The sequence below is a fragment of the Periplaneta americana genome, chromosome 8 (assembly GCF_040183065.1).
Source record: "Periplaneta americana isolate PAMFEO1 chromosome 8, P.americana_PAMFEO1_priV1, whole genome shotgun sequence".
NCBI classification, from domain to species: domain Eukaryota; kingdom Metazoa; phylum Arthropoda; class Insecta; order Blattodea; family Blattidae; genus Periplaneta; species Periplaneta americana.
Window position 1 is genome coordinate 122727933 of NC_091124.1, and position 19441 is coordinate 122747373.

Consider the following 19441-nt stretch of genomic DNA (forward strand, 5'->3'; position numbering starts at 1 on the left):
GGTTTTTACATAAGCTTTTTGCCATGTGCCAAATGTCAAATTGATGGTTCATCCATTCATATTTGATCCTTATCAATTTTGTAATTCCTCTATGGCGGTCTGACAGAAAGAGGGTAATGTTCATTTTTTCTTTTAGGCGATCTAGAACTTTTTCGCATGCTGCTTTTTCAAGATCGCCTACAATTAGGCCCTTTTGCAGAACTACGAAGTCTATAATCTTATTTGAATCGAGGTCCATTACACTGTAAGTCATATATTTTGCACTGTAACCAGGTGGGTCAAATTGTCCATCACCGCGATTCGTACGTTTTTATCTTTTAGGGAATTGATAAGTTGCAAATTAAGCTTTCAGGAATAACTCCCTGTAAAGTTAATTTGAATAATTTCGAGGGAAAAATTGTTCCGGGGCTGGGTACAATTTTTCCCTCGAAATTATTCAAATTAACTTTACAGGGAGTTATTCCTGAAAGCTTAATTTGCATAATACACGTCACTGTACGTAACAGAAAAACCACAATTTAAAGTCACACAGAGTTAGTGTGCACTCAAATGTTGGTTGCTTGACTGTTGTCAGGCCACTTTGAGGTCTGTGGATATAGAGGGAAAAATTGGATCAGTGTCAGGTAGAGTTCCCGGGTAGCTCAGTGGGAGAGCATTGGTACGTTTAACCAAAGGTCCCGGGTTCGATACCCGGCCCCGGAACAATTTTTCCCTCGAAATTATTCGAATTGATAAGTTGTTCATGAATCTGAAAATAACTACATCTGACTGTTGGTTCTATGAATTTTGAAATTATTTTGTAAAATGTTGTCTTGCTGATGAAACATAGTTGTAAAGTTTTTGAAAATTTTTCAAACAATTTGTACCCTATACCGCACAAGTATAACACAAAACTCACTGCTATGCTTCCTGTGGGGCTTTTATTGTACCTCGGTTCGGACTCCCACTCGCAATTATGAGCATTCTGGCACACTGCATTAACTTTCGGCAATGTTCCTTTTGTTTTTACCGAATATTTGTAACAGGGGAGTGAAAAATATTACAGAAGAGAAACAAAATTTGTAACACTTACCAGAATACATAAAACCACTTTTTGGCCCCCTATATTACTTTCTTTTTCATGTGCAGTGTCCTCGGAACCTGATGAATTAGAATTTGAAGTTTCTTCTTCTATTTGAAAAAAATGCGTCTAAGTCAGTTTCTGGCTCACGCACATCTGATTCACCACACACATTTCTTAGCATCTCACACCCTATCTCACCCTGCACAGCTTTGTTTATATTATGTTTCTGTGAATTTTCAGCCTCATTGAGACTACACACACGTCTATATTTTCAGCTATCACTGCAACTAGCTATAGCTTCTTCGACGACCTTCTTTCATTTATAAGCAGAGGAGCGCGTAGTACCAGAACTGGCTTGGGGAGATTTTTCTTTCAAAAATAAGGAAGGGACAGCAGTTTTCTTCATTTTCTATTGTTTTCATTAAACGTCTTTTTAGTAGAGACGATTCTTCAAAATCAATTTCATGGATATGATTAGAACACACAACATTAGTTTTCGATGGTGTAAAACCTTTTCTGTTGATTTTCTTCACCCATGTTTTAAATCTTTGCGGTGACTTTTCTCTGTTCGGAAATACATGAAATGAGTCCACACCTGTGGAGTAATGGTTAGCGAGTCTGACCATGAAACCAGGTGGTCCAGGTTCAATTCCTGGTCGGGGCAAGTTACCTGGTTGAGGTTTTTTCCGTGGTTTTCCCTCAAACCAATATGAGCAAATGCTGGGTAACTTCCGGTGCTGGACCTTGGATTCATTTCACCAGCATTATTACCTTCGTCTCATTCAGACGCTAAATAACTTAAGTTGTTGATAAAGCGTCGTAAAATAACCTACAAAAGTAAAAAAAAAAATAAATACATGAAATGATACCCCTTCTCCATGTTCTGCTTTTGTTGTTCTCTCTGAAAACGAAAAAACACAACGCCACGGCATTTTAAACTGTATTACGATACAATTTCTTCTGTTTAGTCTACTGTAGTTGAAAATCGTTCATATGAAAGAAAATAGGCGTACATAAAACCACAAATTGGTATGTGCTGTTTTTATGATTAAATGAAAAGTAAAATATGACTGCACACAATCACAACTAAGTCCGAAATTCTGTTCACATTTACTACGGCGCGAAAAGATTATTTAATATAAAGCACTGCACTCGGAAATGTTCTCGGTCAGCTACGAAATCACACCAGTTCAGTGGCTATGGCATCATAAGCATTTGTGCGGAGTCAGTAACTCAAGAACCATGCCTCGCATTGACATGTGACAAATTACATTCTACTTAGGTTGGAAAACGTGTTTGATTAAAGCCAACTTAATTTTATTGTGGACTACTCCTTTAAGTACTGTGGCCTACATACGATTCCCATTTTTATGAGACAAGTTGAATTAATTAAAGATTTGCATTACAACAGTAGCAACCATTTCATCATTTCTAACCTAAAATCACAATTTCCTTCACGTTCCATCTTATCCGAGTTTTTTTTTTTTTTTTTTTTTTTTTTTTTTTTTTTTTTTTTTTTTTTTTGCTATCCAGTTAGCTTGGATAAGTACGTTATACTGTGCATGGTATTTTTTTCTAGAATTTTAAAGCATCAGGTGAGGTTAAAATATAATTTTATAAAAATGAAATGCATAATATTACTGGAGTACTGATAAACCTGACTTCATACATGAAGTACCCCTTCATGATAAAATTAGTGTATGGTGCGCCGTCAGTGGTGAAAGAATCATAGGACCAATTTTTTTTAGAATACAGTTGAATCTCTTACTTATGTAAATACCATACTAACCCCTTTTTTCAGAGAATTAACTGACAGGGAGCATGATCATGCATTTTTTCAACAGAACTCTGCCACTGCTCACACTGCGAATATTTCCATGAGAGAAATTCACAATGTGTTTCCAAAAGAGAGAGTTATTAGTAGGTATTTGTGGCCCCCCTTGATCCCTCAATCTAACAGCCTGTGATTATTATCTCTGCGGTAAATAAAAAAATGCCGTGTACAAGACAAACCCGCACACCATACTAGAACTCAAAGATAATATTCGTCAGGAAATTGTCCGAATTTTTCAAAATGAACTACAGTGAATGATGAATAATTTCCTAAAGAGATGCCAAAAATGTGTGGAGAATGAAGGCGGGCAGTTTCAATACCTTGTTCGATAATTTGGTAAGTAATAATGAGCCTCTTAAATTTGCTTAAGTATTGTTGTATGGTTGGTTTGTTTTATTGTTTTACCCTCTGCTAATCACTGAGACCTGGCTAACCGGCTAATGAGTGGTGCGCTCACCCATAAGCAAAACACTCTGGCAGGAAGCAAAACTGATTGCACTGTATAAAGAGATGCACTCAAAATTTTTAAAGCTTCGATAATCAATTGATACGAAAATATGCTTTTCTCTGGCAAACGAAACTATACATGCAATATATTTTATCCATTAGTGTACACTGATAGAATGTTAAAAAAATCGAAAACCCTGAGGTAAATATCACCTGATTTTATTGGATTTGATGTGGAATGACTCATATTTCAATTAAATATTGCCATGGCAGCCTTTCATAGCCAACTTAACTATTTGTAGACTTTGTGGTGCAACCTGGACAACAGTTTGTGGCTAAATGCTATACAAATAATGGCAATTTCTTTTCGTCCCTGCCATCATACATTTGTTTTCTTACCTGTAATTAGTGACTTGTGGCAGAGTAGTGAAATATTACTTGTTATTTCGCTGTATTAATAAAGACCTGTGTGAGTTTGTTAGAGGTTCACTTTCTGATAGATATCACACAGGCTGTTATCTTAACTAAATGTTAGTCTTGTAGAAGGGGTTCCTTTACTCTTTATTTACAGCGAGATTGTGATGTTACAGTCTTTGATCTGGTGTATTTGTTTTCAGCCTTACATTTTTTCTCAATCCAGCCAGGTACACTTATGACGAGATTATATTTATCTCACAGTATTCTTCTTTCTTTGTATGTATTCTGCTTTGTTAAATGTCTGTTACAAATCTAACTGGCCTTGTACATGTGTGTGGCAATTGATAGACAAACTTATCAATATTAATCTTTGTTTTTTTTCATGTTTTTCTGTGACAACTATCGATTGTGATTTCTGATGATGGGCAGCTTGCTCTGATGAGTAAATTGTAACAAATGGCGGGGTTAGTAATTTCCCTCTGAAAGGGAATTGGGGAGATAGGACATTGAACAGTGGGTTAGACATTTCCCTGCAGAAAGGAGGTCGTCTGAAATTTGGAGAGAGCAGATCATTTTGGGCCTTGTTACAAAATGCACGGCGATTTGAGGTTGAGCAACTTTATTCTGTGGATGTGTCTGCTAGTGGTTGCATTTGGCAATGGACACAGGATTTTACTTTAGTGAGTTTTGTGTAATATTCCATTGTGTGTGTATAATTTATTTATAGTATTTATTTTCGGCCATATGTGAGTTACAGATTTATGTTTATCTTAAATCTAACTTCCTTGTTATAATATAAGGCATATTATATAATATATTTATAGGGTTAGAGTGTATCGAAATTAAATTAGTCCCCCCCTTTTATTGGTGTCATTATGGATTTTTCAATGATGGAATAGAAATACCATCTTAGTTTTATGCTTATAGAATTTACTAGAAGTTAATGATCTGATTCAATTTCCTGGCCTCGAAATTCTCTTGTGTCTAATATTATATGTGCTGTTTTGTTACATGTTATATGATTTATGATAGACTTTAAGTTTCTGGCCTCCCATGTAAATTTGATACTATTGTTATGGTATTCATAATTTCAAATTAGTTATACAGAGTGTAAGGTTATCGACTCCCTATTTGAATGTCTTACAACTTTATTGTTTCTTGTCATAAACACATGATTAAAAATAACAAGATAGTAACAACTCTGTGAGGTTTCAAAATATGTTCAAAATTCAACATAGGTTCCTACATTTTGCGCACATTTATGTAAACTCTTAGATATGTCATCAGTTGCTGCTTGCAATATGCGGGCTGGTACATTACTAATAACTTCTGTAATTTTTTCTTCAAGAGCATCAATATTTTGGAGTTTTGTTTTATAAACCTACTCTTTTGACCACCACCACCATCACAAAAAGAAATCACAAGGAGTAAGATTTGAAATTTAGGCAGGCCAATCATATGATCAGTGCCTTCCGATCCATTTCCCAGGAAATGCTCGCAAAGCCACTTTCTGACATTGTTTGCATTGTACAGAGGAGCTCCATGTTGCATGAAATACAGGTTGGATATATTCCATTGAGATACCACTAGCCACACTTGGTTACTCAACGTGTCCAAATATTGTTCAGCATTCATTGTGTCGCGAAGATAAATTATTAATAAATTTACATAAAGAATTCAAAACATTGCTTGGAACAAGAAATACTTATAAAGGAGCTTCATTTAAAGGGTTCAACAATTTCATAGGTGTCATGTCGCACCATACTGTCACTTTATTGCGCCCCTGAGCTTTTTCAACACATTTGTATGGATTATTTGCTGCCCAGTAAAGACAATTGTGTCTGTTTACAAACCCTCCAACATGAAAAACAGCCTCGTCACTCTAAAGGATATTGTCTAATAGTTCAGGCTAATCTTCCTGCCAAGATGGCATTATCTCAGCAAATTCCATTTGTTGATCACAGTCTTCTGTGGTAATTGGGTGACCATAATGTGGTTTCTAGGCTGGACTGCATAATGAATTAGGCTACTTTCTTTGATGCTGGCATGCACAGATTTCATGGGACTTCTGGTGAACATTTCATTGACTGCTGCAATGTTTCCTAGAGACTCGGATATTGAAGGACATCATGGTCTATGATTGTCCTTAACAGAGCCAGTGGTCATCAGTTTATGTGACAATTTTTAATTGTCTTGGGATCAAGTGTCGCATGAATGCCATGTTCCCTTCTTCACCAACGTTGTATCAAGACAACTGACTGCCATACTTTATACATAACGATTATTCATGCTCTGTCTTCCACACTCAAAACTGGAGGCATCATACAGGTAAAACAGAAAAAGAAGTAAACCTCATAGACTTACGATGACATTGTTGTTAGAATTATTGATCTATGACAAGAAAAAATGAAGTTATATGACATTGAAAATAGAGAATGAATAATTGTACACTCTGTAGACCAAGAAATCAACCAGTCTGATGCCATTTCTGTTACATATTTGTTGTCCATGTATTCCCCTACAATGTTCAATCTTGATATTCGCAACTCTAGCATTAAAATCCCCCATCAAGATTAACATGTCAGATATAATAACTTCATTCACAATTCTTTGCAATACTGCATAAAACTGATCATTTTTCTTCCTCACCTTCTATTGGAGCATGTACTTCAATTACTATCACATAATGTCGAGAAAATTTCAGTCTAATTTGGATAATTCTTTCATTGCAAAAGTAATAGTTACATATATATTGAAGTTTTCAATTGTTTCTTTATTATGAACGACTCTACCTTAAACGTTTAATTACAGTATTGATCTCTTTCTTGATCCTTTTAATTTATTATTTTGTTTCAGATATAACTGCTGTTGAAAGTTATATTTTTGCCAATATGTCATCTACTTGATAATCCTTGTGGGTTAGATCACTCAAACCATAGTGAATGTGCATGTATTTCTTGCCTTATCCACAAACAAGTTTTTGCATTAATCATTAACAAGGAATGTGACTGTGGTTACTGGTCAGGAAAAAAAAAAAAAAACTTGTGTACACCTATCAGTAATATACCTGTCTGTTACAATTCCGTTGCAATGTAACCAATAAACATTGTTTGGTGTTACCAGGTTGCCCTAACCATTGAACTTGATGATGTCCATGACTTCGATTCTGGCTTAGCAGAAGCTGTTGTGGGTAACACACGTCGCTACACTAGTATTACATCTGATGTTGTGTCTGAAATGCTGCCAGATTACAAGGAGCAAGAGGTATATTATATCATGATTGGTTAAAATTTCTTTTATCTCACAAGATTGGTTAAAATTTCCTTTGTGTACACACAAGATTTCACTAGTTTAGAACAGGGTTGTAAAGTTGTACACAAAATTTCTGTCTGTCTCTTACAACTCCCACTGTTTCATAAAATGTAATTATAATATTAATGACAGTAGATAGTAAGAATGGCATCGAACCATAAGACACTTCATCACTGCATAGAGCCTGGATTTTATGTACTATGAAAGTGAGAAATATGTACATAAATACGTATGTAGCCAAGATTTCCATATATGTAGATAAAGTGTGGTCAGTTAAAAAAAAATGATGTAAAAACGTAAACTTCATTAAATGGATTTATTTTACACTGATTCTTATGTAAGGAAAGAGAGCTTAAAATACTTTATTTCGTGCGACTTATTGTCACATTTTTGTGACACTGATTGATTGTCACATTGATCTCATTACAATATTGTGACAGCCAAGGTTCGATCGCGTTCCACAGAGGGCAGGGCGCACGAGAAAGCGAGCGACGCAGCAAAGAGGGCTACAGCCACTTGGGTCTGGAGGGGACAGACGCAAGGGGAGGTACACTGCGGCCCAAGGCAAAGGGGGATGCAAAGCCGTGGCTGCTTCGTTGTGCGAGGTGAAGGGGGGGGGCGAAACCTCCCGAACAGAATCGTCCAGGAAGAAGCAGCGAGAACAGAAGTCTGTAGAAGTAGAAATTTCGAGCATTGTAGTTTCTCGAAACTATGGTTTGGTTATAAAAGAAGAGACGCAAGTGAGCAGCAGCAGCAGTAGTTGTTGTTGTAGTCATTGGACAGCAAGCCAGCCACTCTTGTGTAGCAGTGAAGCCAGCTTCGAGACCGGAGTTCGACTTGAGTGTGTCCGCAGCTGTGTGAGCGTCCGAAGTCCTGAGTTCGAGTGCAGTTGGGGGACCTGAGTTCGAAGTTCAGTGGACTGCCTCTGAAGGTCTGGGATTCGAGATACTGTGAACTCGAGTGACGGAGCTAGAAGAACTAGCCAAGGCAAACGAACTGTGAACTGAGAACTGAGAGTTCTGTTTTGTAAATAGTGCTTTGTGAACATAGTTAAGATTTACAGTTCATTGTTGTTCTCAATAATCCAAGTAAATTGTCATTGTCGTCTGTGGAGTGCAATAACGAATACTGTGTTGAGTGGAAAATCTCATTGTTGATGGAAGTGTTTAAACTAAATTATTGAAAGTGACTATTGTTGAAACAATAGAATTTCATTATTGATTTGTAATAAAAGTTACAATATTTATTATGTTTTGTGTGTGTCCAGTGCCTTCCATTTCACTTACGTGACCCATTTTAAGTTGCACACCACTTCAGCGAGCCATGCTGTGCATGATGTGTATCTGTGGAGAGTTATGTTATGTACTAGGGTGGGTGTATGTGCAAGTGTTCGTGTAAATGTAGTGTAGGAAATGGGTGAAGATGATGATGAAGATGAGGAAGGGCGAGGAGGAAACCAGATGCTGGCACATTCTGTCGGTAGTACAAGCTATATTTCATTACAGTATTAAAGGATAGGGTTGTACTTTTAATACCTCCCTCATGCTATTAACACTAGCACCAAGGGGGCTGATCTCGCTGGGAATTTAATCTGGGCCAGCTAGTCTGGAGATGTGCTACTGCAGAGTTACAGTAACTCGGCTGATATTTATTGTATTGTTCATTAGTGACAAATCAATAGGTATGCAAGAAGAGGGAAACAAAACTCTGTACTCACAAAATAGAACAAAAACAAAATGAACAGGACAAGAATGAACAATTCACGTTTATACACATTTTGTTACATCAGTTGTGGTTTAATTTCTTGGAGGCACAAATAATAATCACAGCTTGGTTCAGAGATTTTGGCCCCTGCAAAAAGTAAGTAGTAGACTAAGAGCGAGTTACTCATCACTACTGGCAGACTGGGTCACACAGGTCAGGTAGCGCAATCATAACACCTAATACTTCTTATTATGTTGCAGTACACTCTGTCTTGAAACACAATATTTTTCCACACGTCCCATTTCTGAACGCTATGTCTGTTGACTAAACAATGTCATGATGGCTTATATTATTTTCTTGACATGAGTGTCCCTCAGCTTCGAGCATCGATATTATTTTCATTCTTTCTCTTTCCTCTTCCCCTCCTATGCACATTTGTGATTAAATTTCTTTCTTATGATGCAACACACAGCTTGCTCATTAGCCAAACAACCAAGGACATGGCCATTAACGCTGAATCAAGCTGTAAATGGATTTAAGTAGCAGTACAGTAACCATATAATGGAACCCACTGTTCACATTGGGATTTGTTCCTTACAAAAACATGTTGATGGCCCAGTTCAATATAGCAACAACGAAAAAAACGTACTTTTTGGATAACACCATTTAAAATTTTTCTCTTTCTTTGGATGTAATAACTTTTTTAAAACGAATTCCACACAGAAACAACTGAAAATATTTCTGCATGGAATTAAAATGAGCATGAGAGAATATTAATGCTTTGTAACTTTGTATCTCATTGTTTCTATTTGCAACACAATAATTATGCTTGTAACTCTGACCCCAGTCATTTCTATTTGCAACAGATTAATAACGCTTAGTAACTTTGTCCCCAGTTGTCTCTATGGACAACAGAATAATAATGCTTAGTAACTTTGTCCCAGGTTTTTCTATTTGTGAGAGAAGGCTTTGTAACTTTGTGCCCAGTGCCTTCTATTTATGAGAGAATAATAATGCTTTATAACTTAGTACCTGGTCGTTTCTATTTGCAACACAATAATTTTATGCTTTTTAACTAACCCCAGTCATTTCTATTTGTAACAGATTGATAATGCTTGGTAACTTTGTCTCCAGTAGTCTCCATTGACAACAGAATAATTATGCTTTGTAACTTTGGGAAGGCCAAAATGTATATGAATTTGAGGGAGGTGGGATATGGTGGTAGGGACTGGATTAATTTTGCTCAGGATAGGGACTGACAGCGGGCTTATGTGAGGGCAGCAGTGAACCTCCGGGTTCCTTAAAAGCCGTAAGTAAGTAACTTTGTCCCCAGGCCTTTCTATTTGTGAGAGACCAATAATGCTTTTTAACTTCGACCCCAGTCATTTCTATTAGTAACAGAATAATAATGCTTTGTAACTTCATCCCCAGTCGATTCTATTGGTAACAGAATAGAATACGTTGTTGTTGTTTTCTAATCCCAGGTGTTTGACAATAAAGTCATTTGACCTCTTGCACTCCAATTTTTTTCAAAGATATTATCATGACCAGCCAATGAAGCACAGATTTTGAGGTGTTCCGAATCCATTTCTTGGTTTGAGTTACACAATGGGTAGTTAGGGGACTGATATATTCTAATTCTATGCAGGTGTTTAGCCAAACAATCATGGCCTGTTGCCAATCTAAATGCAGCTGTTGTGCGACCGTCACTTAGGTCGCACTGATTGCTAGCCGGATGGCTACTGCGTTCATCTTCTGCTCTTTCTCATCAGGATTTCTGACACCACCATTGTTCACAACAATGGAAAACTACTTTGCGGGAAAAACTGGAGCTCTCAGGATACTATAGGAAACTAAATGGCTACTAAACTAAGTCTGAAAATGATTGCGTTATTGTACACTACTTGATTTATTCTATATTTACAAAAATATACAAAGTTACTTACAAGGTAATTCATCAGATGATGCCATGCCGCTCAGATTCATGCTCTCTGCCAGTCTTCACCAACTAACTGCCGCGTCTCCTTTCCAACACTTTTTATGTTTCGGTACCCGTTTCCCGCCCGGGGTACCGACCACGCCATCTACCAAGTGAGATGGTCTTAAAACACTTTTGACTTCACGTACTTACAAATATCGTCTTAATCAATCATTTCTTATACTTAATTTTAATTTAGTGCATTATAGTGACAAGTCACTATAATGAGATTACATGCAAGAAAAGAGTCCGAACAATGCGTAATATAGGTCTAATTTAGCCAATTAAAATGCATGCTTTGTCCTACTGGACCAATGGGATTGGGCCAGCAAACGATCTGAAGCGTAAGAATACTTTCGTTGTAGGCAGGCAGTGATTTTACCATGTGCCTGACAAGACTCTATACCGCTGGCTAAGCATCCAAGACCGTGTATTCCGCTGACTCTGTTCCTGTTTCAAATTTAATACTCAACAGGAAATCATGCTACAGGGCGTTCTTTAGCCCTGGGGCATAACAATGCCCCCTTCTTTTCAAAAAGACAATGCCTCAGTGGCACGTGCTTTTTCATGGAACTTGTTGTAAGGCTTAGTGATCGTGGGTTAGATTCTGTAACACATTCACACACACAAGCAACAGAGAAAGTTTACAGAGTGTTATCTCTTGCCAGGGTCTTTCTCTCTACTCAGGCAGGCGTACGGGATATTTACTCCTCGCCATCGGCCTTTAAAGACACACCATTTATACTATGAATCTTGTGATCACTAAATTACAAGGCAAAGCGGAATCACTAATACGGTCCTCTCTAAAGAAAACTTAGTTTATGCATTCTAATTGGTTTTGAATTTTCCGTGTTAATGAGTAAATCTATAATTTCGTGTTGGTTCGGTTCGTTTCGGTTTGTTGCATGGCGTCGGCTGTAACAGTTTTCAGCCCTTGGTACAACAGTAGATTTTGGGTACTACACTTTCACCTTTTACAGTTAAATTTCACATTATCAATTACTATTAAGTTAACATAATATCTCTCTCTCTCTCACTCATTCTTGGTTCATTCGGGGCCTCGATATACACTCTTTTTCTCCTCACACATACCGCATACTGCACGCACGCGCACACACACACACACACACACACACACACACACACACACACACACACACACACACACACGTACGTTTCATTGTAATTTATTCCATACCCAAATTAAATATTGTAATTTACTCCATTCCCAAATTAAATGTTTCTCTTAAAACACTCAAGTCCTAACTCTGTGTTCTGTTGGAAGTCTTTTCGTACATACAGCACTTCCTAGTTGTTCTGCTGACACATGAAGTTGAGTTCCATGCTGTGCGGTGATAATGCTCCAACTGGCGCGTGATGTCACCTGTCCGTCGTGGCTCCTGTTGCTTACACTGCGGTTCACGTTTCGCCACTGAAGGATATCTTGAATTCTCGAAGCCTAGGGCACATACAGTACATGAGTTCAAGTACCACAATGATTAAATTAAGATAATAGTTTACGCACTCACAAAAGAGTTTTCAGTTACGACATCTCTAACTTCAATTTTCACATCAACTTTGCTTTCCTTTTTAATCATCACTTGAGATACGTTTGAATGTGACTATTTACATATCTGTGTTAGGTAGAGTAACCTTCAAAACTATATTAAATGCTATTATATCTCTGTGTCAAATTAATTCTAAGTTTAGTGACATATCTTATCTCATTATTCAAAATGTTTCAAAATCTATATACATGTTACATAGCAGTTAACTCGAGCAACAAAATTATTTATGATACAGTTATTTCAAATTACACAAATACAAATAAATTTTACAAGTGCCATTTTCAGCTTTGGCATCTTCAGACGAGCTTTATGCTCTACTTAATATTATACGGTATACTTAGAGTTTTTCCTGGAATGAGCGATATCACGTCAAAGGTCACTCAGATCCGATGACACATGCTTCCTCAGCTTCCTCTGGCTAGACAGTGCGGCTGAGAAGCTGAAAACAACATTACATGTGGGGAACGGAGAGTGTAAATCTCGTCCCCATATTTCATTAGGTCACTTCCTTATGACAACAATCACACAATCTGGTATCAAATAGGTTAATAAATGTTTCTATTTCACAATCCATAGCGAGGTGAAGTTGGTTGGTTTCTCTGTTCGACTGTTTCATTACTCACACTGGGAGCATTAACTGAGTTTGGGTCGAACTCGTGGTCTGGTTCAGTAGAACTGTGTGCCTGGGGAGGATCACGTAATCTCGCAAGAGGGATTTCGTCCTCGGACTCAAAGTCTTCATCTCTCCCTACTCTATCTCTTAACTCGCTCAGTGGCATCTCATCTTCCGATGCCCACGCGTTTTCTGCCGCCATTCCTGGCGTTTCACTAACTATCTCTTCACCTTGGGGTTCGCTGTTCGATTCCGCTGCCAGGGGTCCTTCATAATTCTCCCAATAATGCGTGTACATACTTTCAGTATTACTTTCGGTAGGGTGACTGTCGTCATCCTGATCGACTCTACCAGGGCACAACTTTAACCTATTCACATGAACTACCTGTGTTCTACCGTCTCCGTATCGAATGCGGTAATTGACTTCATTTAGTCTTTCTACTATCTCAACGGGGCCTGTCCACGGTTTAGCTAGTTTCTTTGTTACTCCTTTTTTCAACACCGTGCTATGTATGAATACTTTGTCTCCTACTTCGAATGTTTGTAGTCTCACATTTCGTCTCTTGTTGTACTGCCTCGCTTGCGTTGTCTTACTCTGCTTTAGTCGATCTCTAACCACTTTATAGGCCGTCTCTAGCTTCTTGGCTAGGCCAACTACAGGGTTCGGATTCTATAGTTTCTCTCGGAAAAATTTTGGACTGACATCGACTGGGAATGGCAGAGGCATTTCCTTGCCATACAAGAGAAAGAAAGGGGAGTAGCCGGTCACTGAGTGGGGTGTCCTTCTGTACGCCATTTGTACAATGGCTATCCATTTATCCCAGTCTCTTTGGTCTTTACGCACAAAGTGAGACATCATGGCCGTGAACGTTTAATGACTACGTTCAACTAGTCCATTCGCCATGGGGTGATACGGACTTGTCTGTATTTTCTTTATGCGTAGCAATTTGCAAACTTCCTTGATCAATGTGGATCAATGTGGACACAGAATTTCTGCCTTGATCAGTTAATACTTGTTTAGGGGTTCCATGACGAGCAATTATTTTCGTAACAAATTCTCTAGCTACAGTTTCCGCAGATTGGTCAGGTATCGGAATAGCTTCACTCCACTTCGTGAAGGCATCCATGAAAGTCAATAAATAGACGTTTCCGGAAGTGCTTTTTGGAAATGGACCAAGGATGTCGATGCTAACTAATTCAAAGGGTTTCACCACTTCACCGAACTCCTGAAGAGGGGCTACAGGGTGTTTTCCTGTTTTTCTTTCGCAACATGACATGCAATTCGCAACATAATTTTCCACGTCTGATCTCATACCTGGCCAATAGAAACGTTGACTTATTAGGTCATAGGTCCGCCTTTGACCTTGGTGTGCACCAATTGGTGAATCATGATATGTCATTAGTATTGTCGATCTCATTGGTTTAGGTACTACCAAACAAGGTTCACAGTCGTTTTGGATTCGAAACAAAACACCATTGTCATCTAATTTAAACTGATTTGTGTCATTCAACCATTGCGCGTATTGTGGTTCGGCAATCTGCAGATTTCGAATGGATTGAGGACCCATCTCGTCGACCTCAACAAAGGGTACTTCATGAATTCTAGATAGGGCATCAGCGTTCTGATGTTTCTTTCCTGGTTTGTACTGAACCTGAAAATTAAATTCAGGCAATCTGATAGTCCATCAGAGCAGTTTCGAACTCGGCTCCTTGAGACTCATTAACCAACAAAGAGCTGCATGATCGGTCACTGCGGTGAACTCGTGACTGTATAGATAACACCTAAAGTACTTTGTAGCCCATACTAGAGCTAATAGCTCACGTTCTGTGGTGGAATAGTTCCTTTCAAATTTCTGTAGTACTCGTGAGGCATATGCAATTGGATGCTCTTCTCCTCCTATCTTTTGAGATAAAACAGCTCCAAGCGCAGTTCCTGATGCATCTGTTGCTAGTATAAATGGTTTACTGAAATCGGGATATTTCAGGATCGGTTCACTACACAGTGCTTCCTTCAACGTCCTAAATGCATTTTCCTGTGTTATGGTCCAAACAAATGTAGCATCCTTTCTTGTGAGATCTGATAAGGGTTTAGCAATTTCAGCAAAGTTAGCAACATGTCTACGGTAATAGCCTGCTAGACCAAGGAATGATCGTATCTGTTTTGCGTTTTTCGGAACTGGAAATGTCTTTACTGCTTGAATTTTCTGTGGGTCGGGACGTACGCCTCTAGAGTCTACTACATGTCCTAAGTACTCGATTTCGGGTACTGCAGAAGTACATTTAAGAGGATGTGCTTTCAGATTCGCGTCTCTTAAACGCTGCAAAATTTCTTTTAATCTCTCTGCGTGTTCCTCTATTGTTGAACTGTAGACAATGACGTCATCAATATAAACAAAAGCTGATACGCCTTTTAAGCCTGCTAAGACTCCATCCATTAGTCTTTGAAAAGTACTTGGTGCTCCTACTAGACCAAATGCCATTCGATTGTATTCAAACGTTCCCATGGGTGTACCGAAAGCAGTTTTCTCTTTATCTTTTTCCTCAATTTCGACTTGCCAAAAGCCACTGAATAAATCAATTTTGCTGAAGTACTTAATACCAGATAAACTTTCAAGTGTTTCTACGATATTAGGGAGTGGATATGAATCGCCATGGGTAACAGAATTTAAACCTCTGAAATCAGTACAGAATCGCATTTGCTCGCTTCCATCAGGTGATTTCTTTGGGACTAGCACTATGGGTGCACTCCATGGGCTGGCAGACGGTCTGATTATGTTCTTATCTAGCATATCCTGTAACATGTCCTTGACTACCTCTTTATACTTGTGCGGCAACCTATAGGGTGTTTTCTTGATCGGTAGGGCATCTCCTACGTTAATCCTGTGTTTCACCTTACTGGTGCACCCTAATTCATTTTGTGTAGGATCCTGGAAAACATCTCTGTATTCGTGAAGAACTTCTCTTATTATTACTTGATCTGTTTTGCTCAAATGGTCTAAGCTGATAGATTCTACAATATTCTCTGAGTTTTCGCTTACTGCACTTACAACATCACAACGGGGACTTTTCGTCTGTTCTTGTGGTGAGGCATCACTAATTGGGTACTCAATTTCTCCTAATATTCGTCTCTTATGTACTCGTATTTCTTCTCCCGTACAATTTATGACTTTCACAGGGACTAACTGACTCTTACTTGGCTCGATTTCATTAAGGGTTCTAGCAACATATACACCACTTATTCCGAAGCTCGCCGGCTCGAGAATAATCGGAATTTTGTCTTCAAACGTCTTCGTATTTCTCTTATTGGAACCTACCCCTACCCTGGTGGTAATTCCATTGACTTGTCCTAAGAGCACTACTACACTTCTTGGCTGTATAATAGCTTCCTTGCTATTTCGAACAATCACGCCTCAGGATTTAGATTTAGGATTTGGGTCTGTCCTAAGACATTTTGACTTTTCCCTCTCACTGTGTTCTACTTGATGCGACGGACTCAAATTCTGCGTCTGCTGCGCTCGAGTCATTGACCTATTTTGGGCGGCCGTCCCAACGTCAATTACGCCTACCTTTTCGTGACATGTGGATTCGTTTGTCAAATTTATAACCAAGCCTTCCTTCGTCTTCAACCTTCGGCTTCCTACATCGAGGATACAACTATGTTTCTGTAGAAAATCTAGACCTAGCAATCCACCTACTTCCGGGCCTGCATTTATTGGACACACTAGAAAACTATGCAGGATCCCTACCACATTTGTAAATTCTAATTCGAGATCTTGGGTTCCCTTTACCTCAAGACTCTTCCCAGTAATACTTATTGCCCTTTTTATCAGTATCATTAATTGGATTCCTTGCTAACCCTGGTTGCCCCTGTATCTACTAACCACTTAATTACCTTCCCGTTTACCCTTGCTATGGCTAGGAGTCCTGCCACGCGTGTACCGGTAGCGGGGGGGGGGGTGAGTACAAGCAGATGGTTTATTCATTGCCTTGATGTTACGGGGTTTGGAGCCAAGGCATCCCCGGTTCCCTGGTTTGGTCTATCATATCTATTACGCTATATGACCCCTTTTTCTGCAAGAGTAACACACTATATTATCCCTGCGAAATCCATATGCAGCACCTCTATTTCTATTGGTGTATTGGTAGTGACTGTTTCTCTCAGCGTCTCTGCGCTGCTGGTGACGCGGGGTGGAAAGTGACTTTTCCTCATGGCAATTTTCAGTCATGTGCCCGTTGCGCTGACATTTGTGACAGAATTTATGCTCTGCTACTACGAATACATCGCGATGACTTGTTTCCTGTCTCGCTTCGTTCGTCGCAGTGATAGCTAACTCTACAGCGTCTTTCATATTCTTCGGCCTTCCTAACCAAACATATTTGCCTATTTCACCTCTTAAACCTGCTACGTATGCGGCTAGCAATCGACGTTCCGCCTCTTCTGTGAGGATGCGTCGTTCTAACTGGTCTCTAGTCTCTTTTAAGGTTTTTAAGCTGAGAGCTTTAACCCTATCCGCAAATGCTTCTGGACTTTGTTTCCTTTTGTGTGGCTGTTTGTAGCTCTACATAATAGAAATTATCAGGCATTTTTCCCCTAAATCTCTCCTCAAACGCAGCTCTAATGTCTGCGAAGTTGGCGCCATCTTGAGTAAGATCCGGTCTACTTTGTAAAAAGTCGAATGCGGGTCCTGCTAATTTAAGTCTGAGTATGTATTTCTTATCTTCGTCACTTAAATTTCCTAATCGCGCAGCGGCGTCAATATTGTTGAAAAATTCATAAACCAGTAAGCTGTCTCATAAGCCTGTCCATTCTTTCAACGCGGTAGCTGGAGATAGATCTTTAGTTCTCCGCTGTGTTCGCAAAGCCTCTACTTCGCTTTGTAATCTAACAATGGCGTTTTCGAAATTGTGCGCCATTTTGTTTTACTAGAGAGAATCAGTCACTAACCGCCACACGCAAATTGTTACATAGCACCATATTACACATTACACATTATAGCACACACTTCTTATAAAATAACTTAACTACTAAACACATTATTATCAGCCTGAAATAAATAGACATTATTCAGTAGTTTCCCTTGTATCCTGATAGACAGTTACATATTGAATAGAACGTGTCTATAAGCACTTCGCGTCGTATCCCGCTTCTGAACACCATTTTTGTTGTGCGACCGTCACTTAGGTCGCACTGATTACTAGCCGGATGGCTACTGCGTTCGTCTTCTGCTCTTTCTCATCAGGATTTCTGACACCACCATTGTTCACAACAATGGAAAACTACTTTGCTGGAAAAACTGGAGCTCTCAGGATGCTATAGGAAACTAAATGGCTACTAAACTAAGTCTGAAAATGATTGCGTTATTGTACACTACTTGATTTATTCTATATTACAAAAATATACAAAGTTACTTACAAGGTAATTCATCATATGACACCATGCCGCTCAGATTCACGCTCTCTGCCAGTCTTCACCAACTAACTGCCGCGTCTCCTTTCCAACACTTTTTATGTTTCGGTACCCGTTTCCCGCCCGGGGTACCAACCATGCCATCTACCAAGTGAGATGGTCTTAAAACACTTTTGACTTCACGTACTTACAAATATCGTCTTAATCAATCATTTCTTATACTTAATTTTAATTTAGTGCATTATAGTGACAAGTCACTATAATGAGATTACACGCAAGAAAAGAGTCCGAACAATGCGTAATATAGGTCTAATTTAGCCAATTAAAATGCATGCTTTGTCCTACTGGACCAATGGGATTGGGCCAGCAAACGATCTGAAGCGTAAGAATACTTTCGTTGTAGGCAGGCAGTGATTTTACCATGCGCCTGACAAGACTCTATACCGCTGGCTAAGCATCCAAGACCGTGTATTCCGCTGACTCTGTTCCTGTTTCAAATTTAATACTCAACAGGAAATCATACTACAGGGCGTTCTTTAGCCCTGGGGCACAACACAGCTACAGACGATTTTCGTGGTAAATCGGGAATTAACTGTGGATTTTGTTGCAAAGAGTTCCATTTTTTCCCTTGGGATTGTGTTATCAAATTTTGTTTGTTGAAGTCTAAGTATGTAGATTTAATAAATCTCTTCACAGAGTAATACATAGATTTAGTAACAGGTCTGAGGTAGCAGTGCTGCCCTTCTTTGCTAAAGCATCCGCATTCTCGTTTCCCAGGATTCTACAATAGGATGGTATTCATTGGAATACAATTCTTTTATTGAGTGATATTGAGAGAGCATTTTAGTTATTTCTGCTGTTTGAGATGAAGGTGTGTGTTTAGAGACGATTGATAGAATAGCTGCTTTGGAGTCTGACAATATAACTGCATTCCTAAATTTATTGATGTGGCATAGAAGATTCCTGAGACATTCACTTATTATAATGATTTCACCATCAAAACTTGTTGTTCCATATCCAAGTGATCTATAAAGTGAGAAAAGACAGCACGTAACACCTGCACCGGCACCGTGTTCTCTGGAGATCAAGGATCCGTCG

The 19441-nt window shown here is 38.8% G+C and overlaps 1 protein-coding gene across 3 annotated transcripts in view; it reads left to right on the forward strand.

Moving 5' to 3' along the window:
- Mcm7 (minichromosome maintenance 7) overlaps positions 1 to 19441 on the forward strand; it is a 96040-nt gene that overhangs the window by 16258 nt on the left and 60341 nt on the right. Inside the window, exons 1-2 of one of the 3 annotated variants that reach the window (XM_069833564.1) lie at positions 4315 to 4441; positions 6885 to 7025. The exons of 1 other annotated variant lie outside the window; for it this stretch is intronic. In XM_069833564.1, the coding sequence (XP_069689665.1) occupies positions 6999 to 7025 (27 nt within the window). In that variant the 5' untranslated portion in view covers positions 4315 to 4441; positions 6885 to 6998. Of the gene's footprint in view, positions 1 to 4314; positions 4442 to 6884; positions 7026 to 19441 lie in introns of those variants that run through there. One more of the 3 variants, XM_069833562.1, reaches the window with a different exon arrangement.